General features: G+C 34.0%; 1 protein-coding gene across 3 annotated transcripts in view; it reads left to right on the forward strand.

Moving 5' to 3' along the window:
* The window catches only part of TRIP4 (thyroid hormone receptor interactor 4), a 56,054-nt gene that overhangs the window by 4,455 nt on the left and 36,760 nt on the right, over positions 1-14,839 (forward strand). For 2 of the 3 annotated variants that reach the window (XM_001375106.5, XM_016428080.2), the window contains 4 exons: positions 4,809-5,021; positions 7,305-7,383; positions 8,189-8,318; positions 14,185-14,400. In XM_001375106.5, the coding sequence (XP_001375143.4) occupies positions 4,809-5,021; positions 7,305-7,383; positions 8,189-8,318; positions 14,185-14,400 (638 nt within the window). Of the gene's footprint in view, positions 1-4,808; positions 5,022-7,304; positions 7,454-8,188; positions 8,319-14,184; positions 14,401-14,839 lie in introns of those variants that run through there. The other variant, XM_016428081.2, reaches the window with a different exon arrangement.

A 14,839-nucleotide genomic window follows, 5' to 3' on the forward strand; every position in this document is an offset into this window, starting at 1 on the left:
TCCCACAGATTCTAACCCACAACCCTCTTAATAAATGCTCGTTGATTGAAATGGGGATCATATAGACACCAATTCAGAGATTTGAGACCAGATCATTATATGGATGAGAGACTTCCAAGGAAAAGAACTTGAAATGATTTCAGAAAATAGTATTATGTTTATGAGAGCATATTCAATAAAGAATTATCTTTCTGAGGTTGCTAGCTATAGACTCTGAGTAAATAAATCATTTAACTTTTTTGAGCTCCAGATTTTTTATTTATAAGCTAAGAAAGATGAGACTAGATGATCTTTTTTGTTCTAAAATGATGATTTATTATTATTTTTCCACAAATTAGCATTGAACAGTAGATTCAACCTTGATATTACAGTATAGATATTTAATTAGAGATGATCCATGGAAACTAAGGTCCATATAGTCAACCTATTATCTTTCAGTCTGTTGTTATTTACTAAACTTTTGATTGGTCCTCTCCTGTTTTGTCCTAATTGGATAAGTGATATCACTAATTCACCATTTACTAATAAATTCATTTACCAGTATACCTGAAGAGACATCTCTTCATCTCTTATAAACATCTAGGAAGAGTAGCAGTAATCATTATGCTTCACACTATGGCTTTCTTGATACTTGGTCATTCCAAATCTCATTTCCTTTTTTGACAGGGTTACTAGACTTTCAGGAAAATGTTCTAGATATAGTTTACCTGGATTTCAACAAGGCATTTGCAAAATCTCTCAGTGAAATAAGAAAATGTGAGTTAAATGCTCAGATAAATGATTTTGATGTTTATAAAATAGCTGGACCACAAGAATTAATAGCTAGATATCACTTTGGCATGCAATCTCCAACTGAGAATCCCAGGCAACTGTCTGTGCCATGTGTTATTTGATATTTTTATCATTTATTTGGATGAAGGCAGAGGTAGCATACTTAATAAATATCAAGTCACGGTATCATAAATTTGTAGATTACAGGGTAGAAATTTAAAAAAGACAGAGAATTGATGGCCTAAATATAAAAAAGATAAAATTTAATAGGAAAAAAATGTAGTCTAACATCTGAGGGTTTTTTTTTTAATCAGCTTCATAAGAACAAGATGAGGAAAGTATGGCTAGATAGCAGGTTACTTAAAAAAAGCATGGAAAGTTTTCATGGATTGATAATTCAGTATGAATCAATAGTGTGATATGATAGTCAAAAATGCTAACGTAGTCTGGGCTTGTTCTAATAGAGGCATGTTGTCCATATGCAAGGACAGAGGTGATGGTCCTGCTCTACTCTGTCCCAGTCACACCATAGGTGGAGAATGTATTCATTTCTGGTTAACACATTTTAGGAAAACTGGCTTGTTAGCACCCAGAAACTGACTAGAAAGGTGAGGTTTTGAGTTATTATGCCATATGGTTAAAGAGTATGCTTTTCCTAGAAGAGAGAAGACAAGGGACACATAATAATTGTCTTTAGTATTTAAAGGTTCTCATGTAGAAAAGGGTTTCTATTTGTACTGTTTAGTCCCAGAGGACAGAATTAAGAACAATTCATAAAGATTTCAAACAGGCAAATTTTCTAAGGAAATAAGGAAAAACTTCCTAACAGGATTATCCAAAGCAATCTGTCGGACTGCTTGGGGAACAAATGGTTTCCCTCCCTCTGGAGCTTTTCTAGTGAAGGCTGGATGACCACTTGTATAATGCAGGAAATAGAAACAGTAAAACAATGTGTGTACATTTATATTAACTATAAATATATGAAAAGGAAAATATGTACACAGTGCAAATGGAGGAGAATGATAGGGACACAGAAAGACTTGGATTAAAGTAGTTCCTCTAACACTACTTGTGAGACCTTGGAGAAGTCACTTTAATCTATCTGGTCCTCAGTTTCCTCATCTGTCAAATAAGGGAGTTGGATAAAATGTCCTCTGATGTCCCTTCTAACTCTAAATCTGTAATCCCATGATATGTTGTTAAGTAAAGTTTTATCTTGAAATCGATTTAAGATTTACATGAACCGATGCAAAGTGAGCAGAACCAGGAGATCATTGTACAGCAATATTATATGATCATCACAAATGAATTAGGTATTCTCAGTAATATAGTGATCTGAAACAGTTCCAACAGACTCATGATGAAAAATGCTATTTATATCCAGAGAAAGAAATGCTATACTCTGGATACAGATTGAAGCCTTTTATAAACTTTATTTTTCTTTTTTGTTTTTTGGTAGGATCTGTATTTTCTTTCACATTTTAGTTAATATAGAAATATTTTCTTGCATCACTGAACAAATATAACCTTTATCAAATTGCTTTTCTTCCCAATGAATAGAGAGGGGAGGGAGGGAAGGAGGGAGAGAATTTGGAACATAAAATTTTAAAAATTCCTAAAATTTTTTTACCTGTAATTGGAAAAATATTTGAAAAAGTAAAAATTGATTTTTAAAATACGGATAGTTTTTTTTATTAAATTTTAATTTTTAAAAATTTTCCATGGTTAAATGATTTATGTTTTCTCCCTCCCCTTTTACCTCCCCTCTCCTGGAGCTGACAAGCAATTTCACTGAGTTATACATATATATATATAACTATCTCTCAAACCCATTTCCATATTATTCATTTATGTAAAAGAGTAATCCTTTAAAACCAAAACCCCAAATCACATACCCTTATAAACAAGTGATAAAGCATATGTTTTCTTCTGCATGTCTACTCCCATAGTTCTTTCTCTAGATTCGAATAGCATTCTTTCTCATAAGTCCCACAGAATTGTCCTGGATCACTGCATTGCTATTAGTAGCATAGTCAATTACATTTGAGCCTTCCACAATGTTACAGTCTCTGTGTATAATGCTCTCCTGGTTCTCCTTACTTCATTCCGCATCAGTTCATGTAGGTTTTTCCAGTTCTTATATATAAGTCCATCATTTCATCATTCCTGATAACACAATAGTATTCCATCACCATCATATACCACAGTGTTCAGTCATTACCCAGTTGAGGGACATCTCCTCATTTTAAATGTGAATAATTTTGAAAAGGATTTGTTGTTTAGAGTAACTAATGAATTTTTTAATAAAACTATACTTTTGTTACCATTTTGAAAATATGAAAGTATACTAATGAGAGAAGCGTATTTGTTAATTTTAGATTTCACAGTTACATAGTTCCTCATGTAAGTTTAAAAAAACCCAAACAAACCTGGATTATATATGTGAAGAGAGGCAAAAAATAATTAGACTTAAGAATTAAAGCTTTTTATATGGATCATTTGATAGCTTTTAGAAATGCTAATGAGTACAAAACTTTTTGCCTGTTCAATTCTGTATCAGATTTATTGAGCATATAGAAAGGAATTTGAAAATCTGAAACTAAATAAAGATTAGCTCTGAAAATTGGCTTGCTTCATTTTCATTCAATGGTTCAACAATAATTGAGTGCTTATTCAAATCAGGTCACAAAAAAGCTTACTGTCTTACCCCAAAGTAACATTTGCTTTAATGAAAATGAAATGTGGGGCAGCTAGGTGGCTTGATGGATAGAGAGCCAGGCCTAGAGATGGGAGGTCCTGGGTTCAAATATTACCTCAAATACTTCCTAGCTCTGTGATTCCAATTGCCTAGCCCTTAGTATTCTTCTGCCTTGTAACCAATACACAGTATAGATTCTAAGACAGGAGGTAAGAGTTAAAAAAAAAAAAGATAAGTTCTTCAGAGGCAAAGATTAGCACTCTCTCTCTTTCTCTCAATCTCTCTCTCTTTGATCTTTGTGTCCTTATTAGTAGCACAATGTCCAGTACATAGAAGTTACTTAATAAATATTTCTGGTATTACTTGACTTTTTATGGAAGCAAAAAACCAGCTTTCCTCCAGTAGATGTGAAAACAATACATCTTATTAGCATGTTTGGAGGGAATTTGCAAATCCCTGAGAGGGAAAGATCTTATTAATGTATGCTGCTATCCTTTTTTTGAACAACATCACCCCTTTTATTGTGAATACATGTAAATATCAGTTTGTTTTAAAATATATATATTTTCAGTCTTACCTCCTTGGAAGTATAATTGTCTTTTGGAGGACATCTCTATATCTAACTTTTAATGGGGGAAGAAACTTAAACTTCTGATTTTTTGCTTTGAAAAATGGAGAGTATCACATTTCATTATAGTCCCCAAAGACTTTTCTTTGATATAATAACATGTTCAATTGCTGGAAGTAATTCTGATTTTATCCTTAAGAGCTCTTAAACGTAGAGAGCATGATTTCAAAACTACTAGCTTACAATGAAAAGAAATGATAAAGGATAATAGCATGATAGTAAAGACTACCACAAAGCTCTGTGCAACACATTGAAGAGATGTTTCAGAGTTTGTTAACCTTTGATTTGTATTCCTGTCTTCCATATCTACGAATGATATCTGATTTAAAGGAACTAATTTTCAAGCATTACCTATTTAGCTGGTTGAAGAGAATCTAGTTCTATACATGAAGACATAGATGCTTAGAAATTTGACTCTCAAGGTATCATCTATCAATAAATCTAGGGGGAATTATTAATGAAGGGCCCTTATGAACTAATATCTATAGGAAATTAGTAACTCCTCCCCATACTCTTGGTTTTAGTAAACTCTCATCTATTTGATGATTATTTCCTTCTTGAATTTGGTAGAAAGTGACTTTCAGTTTCTGAGAAATGTGTGGGAGGTTGAATTCAGAGGGGTTCACTGGACAGAGGTTTCTTTTTTTTGCCTGACTTCTATTTCAAGCTTTGGTTAGATGCTAAAGCTGTTTTTTACTGTTTGAAAATTAGGCACAGGAGATCACCAACTCTTCAAAGAAGAAGACAAAGTATGTCAACTTGTATACAACAGAGGGACAGGACAGGCTTGCTGTCCTCCTCCCAGGACGACACCCTTGTGATTGTCTGGCCCAAAAGCACAAGCTTATCAACAACTGTTTGGTCTGTGGGCGGATCGTCTGTGAACAAGAGGGTTCTGGACCCTGTTTGTTCTGTGGGTCTCTGGTAAATATTTCCTTTCAGCTTTGGTTTCATTGTGATATATATAGATATATATATCTAGATAGATAGATAGATATATTCATAGTTAATTTGTACTAGAGTGTCTGTCCCTCCCTCCCTCCCCCTTCCTATGTGCAATTCTTTTGCTCTTCTGTCCAATCAATTGTAAAATGTTTTAGAACATAGCAAGGACTTGATAGACTCAGATCCCCTAGTTTATTATCCTGATCCTAATGCTGATCAGGTGTAAGATGCTCAAGCAGCAGATTATTCAAAGATCAGAGTCTGTATCAGATTATTTTATAGTTGGAGAACTTTATAGTGATAGAAGTTGGAACATTGTCTCAGTTGTCATATATATTAACCATTCTTCTCTCTAAGGGAGCAGTCACACTGATGCCATAAGGATGTAGTCTTAAGAGCATTATAGCCACTGCCTCCTTGAAAAGTTCACTAGTACAGCTTTGAAATGTTTGTCAGCTGTTTCTTGGAGAATGACCTCCAGAACGTGGAACTAATGGCTTTCTCACAACAACTCTAACAAGGAACTAAAGGGCAATGCCTATTGATCTGGTATTCCTGCTGATGGGTGGCAGCTGGGGTATATGGCATCATCTAGGAGGACATACATTAAGATAGCTTTGTTTTCCTTTCCTCCTTTTTTTCCTTTATTTCCTGGAGAATAAACCTATATTCAGTCATTCACTGGAAAAATGTAGTGTCAACCTATAAAATTCTTTATGAAATGTTAGTAAATCTCTTGCCATATGGACTTCTCTCTCTAGAGAAATACCCTGCGGCTCCTGGCAGGAGCTTTGTGTTCAGAAGAGGCAGCTGCTGGGAAGTGCATTGTTTACTGATAGGTCCTACAGATCCCCTAGTTCAGGAAGCAGGATAATGTGAAGCAGATTTATCCGATTCCTTGCAGCTTTTTACAAGCTTAACATAGAATTTTGTTCTTTAACCAAGGCCTTCTCAGCCTTTCTTATTACAATTGTAGAGCATTTGTAATAAACACAGCTTTTCATTTGACTTAATCAGTTCAAATATTTTAAAGTAGAATGTCTAAAAGCAAAGAATAGAGAATGATTTTTTTTTTCCATTGGTGGAGGCAACACATTATAGTAGAAAGAGAACCAGACTTAGAGTTAGGAGACACCCTAGGTCTGAATCTTGACTGCTATTTCCTTGGTGTGTGACCATAGTCAAGTTATTAACCCTCTAAATGATAATTTCCTTTTTTATATAATGGAAGTAGTACCATGTTGTATTTACATCACAGGGCTGTTGGAAGGATAAAATGGGATAACATATAAAGTAACTGCAAAATTTAGAGTGGTAAATACATTTCTACTAATATAATTTTTATTACTGCTAGTAATTCTGTTCTTGGTTTCTTCTGGCAAGTCCTCAGTAGCTTCTCTCAATTTCATTTGTAGGATCAAATGATTTTTATTTATTTATTTTTAAACTCATACAATATAAGACAGAAGAATGGTAAAGGGCTAGGCAATGAGGATTGAGTGAAATGCCCAAGAGTCACACAGTTAGGAAGTGTTAGAGGGCATATTTGAACCCAGGACCTCCTGTCTTTAAGCTTGACTCTCAATCTATTGAGCCACCTTACTTCCCCCTGTAGGATTGTTTTAATAAAATATTCTCTAAAGTTAGTTGTATGTAACTATTTGGTGTTATTTTTTAAACATAAGCACAAAAAAAGTTATAAAATCAAATCAATGTTAGGTTGCCTCAATATCTCCTATGGTAGGACCTATCACTATTATTGCCTTTGCTTAGAGCATTTCTTGGAATTTCTCCTTTGGTATTACATTCAGAGCCTGTACCACATTGTTTTTAATATTTTTTGTAGTCAGAAAGCTTAATAATTAATTTCAGGTTGAATTGGTTTTGTTTTTAAAATTAAAAGTGATTTAAACTTAAGTGTGTTGGGTAAGCTGGGTAATGAAGTTGGATAATGTTTTGATCTCAAATGATATGACTGTGGTCAAGAGATTTACTTTCTAGCATAATTCATACACTAGTCATGAAAATAATTCTAAAAGAAGAATTCAGAAAATGCTTTGAGCAATGGCAACATCATTGATGTAAGCACATAGCCTCCTAACATTACTACTTCAAAGGGGCACAACTCATTTGAATGTATAAATTGTGGAATGTTCGTTCTTAATTATCATCCTTTATATAGTTCAAGGTTAGTTGTGGTGTATCATGAAAATGATAAAAGTTAATTTAAATTGTCTCTTTTATCATGTTCTTATGCTGTAGGTGTGCACTCGAGAAGAACAAGACATTCTGCAGCGTGATTCAAACAAGAGCCAGAAGCTTCTGAAGAAGCTCATGGCAGGTTTGCAGTGATCTTATGATAGCTCTGGTGAAGGATGAATCTTATATCATTGTCCATTTGGTGCATTCAGGTGTGCAGGATAGGACTGAGCTATTTTTGTGATTCACAACTTGTTCATTCAATCATTCATTCACATACTTTATTGAACCAGCTACCCTATATAGGCCAGCACTGAGCATAATGTCTTTACTGGTCTTCTAGCTTGCTTGCTTATACCCAAAGCCGAATGGCATACTCAAAGATTAAAAATTCTTTTGGAGGAGAGAGCTAGTTAGATTTTGTGCAAGCTTAAAATATAAGTTAAAGCGAATGATATTGATTTTCATTGAAGCAAATGACTTTTCTTCTCCCTTCCACATCCCTTTTTGGATCTTAGTTCTATTGGGGCACATGATCTTTGGGAAAGTACATGTTTATGGTATGTTCTTTTGACACTGACTTGTACCCCCTTTTTTATTATTCTTTTTTTTTCCATTTGAATTAGTTTATTTAGTCAATTTAGAACATTATTCCTTGGTTACAATAATCACATTATTTCCCTCCCAAAGCTAAGAAGAGGACAGTTTTGAACCCAGGTCTTCTTGACTTCAGGCCTGGTGCTCTAGCCACTGCACCATCTTTATACCTTTAAGAGAAGGGCACACAACATTTAGTTTGGTTTCTGGCTTTTTTTCAATGAGCTGAATTCTGTTAGAGATCTAGAGAAGAGCAGGATCCCTTGGTGTCTTGCTGTGGGTAAACTGGGATGCTTGTTATTATGTTTGTGTTGATTGTTGGCATCATTGCTTTCCCTTTGGCTTTTTAGGAACAGAAAATTCTGGTAAGGTCGATGGGTTCAACAAGGATCTACTTCCTCATCAGGAATCTCGAATTAAGACTGGTCTGGAGAAAGCTGTAAAGCATAAAGACAAGTTGCTAGAGTTTGACAGAACCAGGTATAATTTTGATGGAACAGCTAATATTAGTAAATAAACAAAATCAAACTGATGCTGGCTATCTTTGAGTACAAACAACTTATGGAATTATATTGATTAACCAATAGCTGGCTATAGATCATGAAACAGTTTTTTTTTCTTTTAATAAATTTCCACAAAAGTTTTCTGCAGTTGAGTGATCCAAATTGTCTCCCTCTGTTCTTCCCTCCCACTCTGGAGCTGGCAAGCAATTAAATCTGGATTATGCCTGTATTATCACACAAAACATTTCTATATTATTCATTTTCATAAGTAAATTAATTTTATAGAACCAAAACTCCAAAACATACACCCAAATAAACAAATGATAAATCATATGCTTTCATCTATATTCCTATTCCAGCAGTTCTTTTTCTGGAGATGGATAGCATTCTTCTTTCATAAGTTCTTCAGAATTGTTCTGAATCATTGTATTGCCTTAGTAGCAAAGTCTATCACATTTGATCATTTCATACTGTTGCCCATTGTATACAGATACAACGTTCTGGTTCTATTCATTTCACTCTGCCTCAGTTCATGTAGGTCTTTCCAGTTCTTTCTGAAATCATCCTGTTCATCATCCCTTATAGCACAATAGTATTCCATCACTATTAGATTCCACAACTTGTTTAGCCATTCCCCAATTGAGGGACATCCCTTTAGTTTCCAATTCTTATAGCTGCACAAAAAGAGCAGCTATAAATGTTTTTGTATAAGCATGTCCTTTTCCATTGTTTAAATCTCTTTGGGATATAGACCTAGTAGTGATATTATTGGATCAAAGGGTCATTGTTTTATAGCCCTTTGGGCATAATTCCAAATTGCCTTCCAGAATGGTTGGATCAGTTCACAACACCACCAGCAATGCATTAGTGTCTCATTTTTATCATATCCCTCTCAAACATTTATCATTTTCCTTTACTGTCATATTGGCATAGGTATGAGGTAGTACCTCAGAGTTGCCTTAATTTGCATTTCTCTAATCAAGAATGATTTAGAACATTCTTTCACATCATTGTTAGCTTTGATTTCTTTATTTGAAAACTGCCTATTCATATCCTTTCACCATTTTTCAATTGGGAAATGACCTGCACTCTTATAAATTTGACTTGGTTTTTTTATATATTTGAGAAATGAGACCTTTATCAGAGAAATTTGTTATAAAATTTTTTCCCAGTTTGTTGTTTACCTTCTAATACCAAGATTTTGTTTGTATAAAACTTTTAAAATTTAATATAAACAAAATTACTCATGTTATATCTTGTAATGTTCTCTTTCTCTTGTTTGGTCATAAATTCTTCCCTTTTCCACAGAACTAACAGGTACTATTCTACATTCCCCTAATTTACTTACAAAATCACTCTTTATGTTTACATCATATATCCATTTTGACCTTATCTTGGTATAGGGTGTGAGATATTGTTTTTTGCCATACTGTTTTCCAATTCTCCCAGTAATTTTTGTCAGTGAGTTTGTATCCACAAAGCAGGGATCTTTGGGTTTATCAAACATTAGATTACTGAGGTAATATACTTCTAATTTAACACATTTATTCAGCCTCCTATTTCTTAGCCAGTACTAGATTGTTATTTATTTATTTAATTTTTCTTAGTACCAGGTTATTTTGATGATTACTGCTTTATAGTACCATGAGGCCATCCTCCTTCACGTATTTTTCATTAATTCCCTTGGTATTCTCAACCTTTTGTACTTCCAGATGAATTTTTTTTTCTAGTTCTATAAAATAGTTTTTTGTTTGTTTGATTGGTATGGCACTGAAGAAATAAATTAATTTAGGTAAGATTGTCATTTTTATTATATTAGCTCAGCCATTCATTGGGCAATTAATGTTTTTTCCAGTTGTTTAGATCTAAATTTATTTATGTGAAAAGTGTTTTGTAATTGTGTTCATATAATTCCTGCATTTATCTTGACAAATAGATTCCCAAGTATTTTATATTATCTAGAGTGATTTTAAAATGGAGTTTGTCTTTTTAATTCTTGCTGCTGAGCTTTGTTGGAAATATATAGAAATGTTGATGATTTATATGGGTTTATTTTATATCCTACAACTTTGCTAAAGTTATTATTTCAAATAGTTTTTTAGTTGATTTTCTAGGAAGTATACCATCATATCATCTGCAAAGAATAATAGTTTAGTTTCTTTATTGACTACTTTAATTCCTTCGTTTTCTTTTTCTTCTCTAATTTCTACAGCTAGCATTTCTAGTACAATATTAAATAATAGTAGTGGTAATGGGCAGCCCTTGCTTCACTCCTTTTTTTGTTGTTGTTCTTTTTTAAAAATTTATTTAGGGGGCAGCTGGGTAGCCCAGTGGATTGAGAGCCAGGCCTAGTGACAGGAGGGCCTAGGTTCAAAGTTGGCCTCAGACACTTCCTAACTGTGTGACCCTGGGCAAGTCACTTAACCCCCATTACCTAGCCCTTACCACTCTTCTGCCTTGGAACCAATACACAATATTGATTCCAAGACAGAAGGTAAGGATTAAAAAAAATTTTTTTTTAATTTATTTAGAATATTTTTCCCTTCCCAGAGCTGATGAGCAATTCCACAGGGTTATAAATGTGTCATTATTCAAAATCTATTTCCATATTATTCATATTTGCAGTAGAGTGATTATTTAAAGCCAAAATCTCTAATCATATACTCATTGAACCACATGATCTATCATATGTTTTTCTTCTGCATTTCTACTTCCACCCTTACTTCATTCTTGATCTTATTGGGAAGGCATCTAACTTATCCCCATTGCAGATGATACTTGTTGATGGTTTTGAACAAATAAAACTGTTTTCATAAAAATGGAGTTGGGTATGTGGCATAGATACTTTATCTTTTGTTTCTGACTCAAATTGGTGTAGCATAGACCTTCAGCAAGATTTTGCCCTTTTGCCTTTTTTATTATTCATGAATGTAAGTGTTCCTAGAAAGAAGCAAATTATACTGATAATTTTGGTCTGATCCTAGGGAAGCAAACAGAACTTAAGAAGTTGTAAGGTTCTACAGAAGCCCTGAATGACTGAACTCTTATTAAGACTTGAGATACTGAACAAAAGTAGTGTCATGAAACTTTGGTAGAATCTTGGTCTCTCAGTAATAAAAAGATCAAGTTGTACAGAGATTGGCTTTTTGACTCCTATGCTATTATTTGGTGCACTGACAGTTCTCATTATTTCTCCGTGGAGACAGATTTTTAAATTTTCTAGTTTTGTTATTGATTCCTGTTCTTCTTATTCTTCCTTACTTTTGGCAAATTTTATTCCAAATTAATTGATAGTAGAAAGTATTTCAGAATCTACTCTTCGCCTTTTAGGCAACCATCCCAGGAAGACCCTATCTCTTTAGAATCATTGGCACTACTTCCTGAGCAAATCCTTCCTGATTTCTTCCTGATCTTACCTGGCCCAGTAGTCTCTTGTTAGCAATGTCTTCTTTGTGTAGTACATTATTGGCCATCTGAAAACTTCAACTCAGAGATTCAAATTCATCTCTCAGAAATACTTGAGATACAGGGAACCAGGGAGGGATGGGAGAAAGAGAATTTGAAACTCCTTTTGAAAACTTTTTAACGTAATATAATCAAAATTATTTATTTTATGTTTTGTAATTTTTTTCTAACTTTTGCTTGGTTTTAAAATCTTTCCTTTCCCAAAGATCTGACATGCACACTATTCTGTGTTCACCTAATTTACTTATAGTTTCCTTCTTTATATTCAAGTCATTCACCCATTCTGAGTTTATCTTGGTATAGGGTGTGAGATGTTGATTCAAACCAAATCTCTCCCATATTGTCTTCCAATTTTCCCAGCAGTTTTTGTCAAATAGTGGATTTTGGTCCCAAAAGCTGGGATCTTTGGGTTTATCATAGACTGTCTTGCTGAGATCACTTACTCCAAGTCTATTCCACTGATCCTCCTTTCTATCTTTTAGCCAGTACCATATTGTTTTGATGACCACTGCTTTATAGTATAATTTGAGATCTGGTACTGCAAGGCCACCTTCCTTCACATTTCTTTTTCATTATTTCCCTGGATATTTCCCTGGATATTTTTGATCTTTTGTTCTTCCAAATGAGCTTTGTTATAGTTTTTTTCTAATTCCATAAAAAAAATTTCTTGGTAGTTTGATGGGTATGGCACTAAAAAAGAAAATTAGTTTGGGTAGGATTGTCATTTTTATTATGTTAGCTTGTCTTACCTATGAGCAATTAATGTTTTTCCAATTATTTAGATATAGTTTTAATTGTGTGGAAAATGTTTTGTAGTTGTGTTTAAAATAGTTCCCGTGTTTTTCTTGGTATAATGGTTCTTTTTGTGGTGGCAAAGAATTGAAAACTGAGGGAATGTCTGTTATTTTGGGAATGACTGAACAAGTTGTGGTACATGATTGTAATGGAATACTTTTGTGCCCTAAGAAATGACAAACAGGATGATGACAGAAAACCCTGGAAAGACTTATATGAGGTGATAAAAAGTGAAATAAGCAGAACAAGAGAATTGTACACATTAATAGCAATAAAGTATGATGGTCATCTGTGAATAACTTAATTATTATCAGCAATGCCAGGATCCAAGACAGTACCAAAAAAAAAATGCTGTCTACTGCCACAGAAAGAACTGATGGAGTTTGAATGCAGATTGAAGCATACCATTTTTAAGCACTTATTTCCTTCATGAATTTTTCTCTAGTAAAAGTGATATGTATCTTTTTTCATAACATGATGAGTGTGGAAATATGTAATGCATGATAATATATGTACAACTCATATTATGGACTGATGAGATTGGGGAGGAGGGGAGGGAGGAAGTAAACATGGCTCTCAAAATGTCAGAAAAAGATTGTTAAAATTGTATCTACATGTAATCTGTAAAAATAAGAGAGAAGTGGGAAACAAGAAAAGTTTCTTCTATTGATACTGCTACCCCATCGTTCTGTATAAAGGGGTTTAGGTGGCTCCAAGTATGGAATATATTCAAAACTACTTTATTGGAAAGGTATCCTGGCTGATTTTAATCTTTATTTTAATTTTAATTTTATTTTTAAACCTCTACCTTCTGCATTAGAATCAGTACTGTGTATTGGTTCCAAGGTGGAAGAGTGGTAAGGGCTAGGAAATAGGGGTTAAGTGACTTGCCCAGGGTCACACAGCTGGGAAGTATCTGAGGCCAAATTTGAACCTAGGACCTCCTGTCACTAGGCCTGGCTCTCAATCCACTGAGCTACCCAGCTGCCCCCGTAATCTTTATTTTTAAAGGGAGATTAAGATATTGTGAATAAGTCAAAATCAAAGGAACAAGTAATATAAGTGCTTAGAATTATAAATTTTCTACTGATAGCTTCTGAAAATTAACTTCCAGATTTTAGATTTGAGAGGAAGAATGGAAAATATAACATGGACAGTCCTCTACAATGCACACCTTCACACTTGGAAGGACTACCTTAAGGATTAAATTTTTCAGGCTTTTTGTTTTGTAGTGATGGCATTTTTTGCTAAGTCTGCAGATATCACTAAGTCATACTCTAGCTAGTTCTTTGACAGCCAAGTCATTTTACCTCTTTAAACCTCAGTTTTTTCTTAGTAAATGTAGTAAATGTTCCATAAGATGCTTTTTAGCACTGCAAATTTCTAACTATCACCTTAAAGAAAGGCCAGACTTTTGTTTCTGTTTTAGAATTTTAGGCAACCATACTTTAGGTTGTCATACCAGGATGCCCTTGTGTATCATTAGTGATGATAATAAATGAGTTACTTTGGGCAGTTCCCAGAAAATCACACCCTATTTGCTAACAGATGTTCATGGTGCCATGTGTTCTCTCTTGCCTTAGTGTTCGAAGGACCCAAGTTATTGATGATGAGTCGGACTACTTTGCCACAGATTCTAATCAATGGCTATCCAAGGTAGAGCGGGAAGCCTTACAGAAGAAGGAGCAGGAACTCCGAGAGTTGCGCCATGCCTCCCGTCTCTCTAAGAAGATTACCATTGATTTTGCAGGAAGGCAGATTCTAGAAGAGCAAAACCCCCTATCAGAGTATCACAATAAGTGAGTGCACAGCTCAGCAGAAAGTTTGAGAGAAATGAGCATCATAAACAGTCATATTTTATTAGAATTGAAAGCTTTTTGATAATCAAGACATGTTTTTAGGCATCCACCGGAATACAAAGAAGATTGTGGTTTCTGTTTATAGTCTAGTTAAAAAGACAATCTAAATTATTTGATGAAAAAGCAATAAAAGTGACTGCACAAGTCACACTCTTTTGCATGTTTCATTACTTTATAATCACAACTTTGTATATAATATAAATATCTGTTACTTTACAATCACTTTCATATAGAAAGATTTAAATACATGCATACATAGATGACTATATATGTAGATAGAGATATAAATATAAATGCCCAAAGTACAAAGTATAAATACCATTGTTAGTAATATAGGTAGAGAAAGAAGAATAACTGTAGACTGAAAATCTCTGGAAAA

The sequence above is a fragment of the Monodelphis domestica genome, chromosome 1 (genome assembly GCF_027887165.1).
Source record: "Monodelphis domestica isolate mMonDom1 chromosome 1, mMonDom1.pri, whole genome shotgun sequence".
Classification (NCBI taxonomy): domain Eukaryota; kingdom Metazoa; phylum Chordata; class Mammalia; order Didelphimorphia; family Didelphidae; genus Monodelphis; species Monodelphis domestica.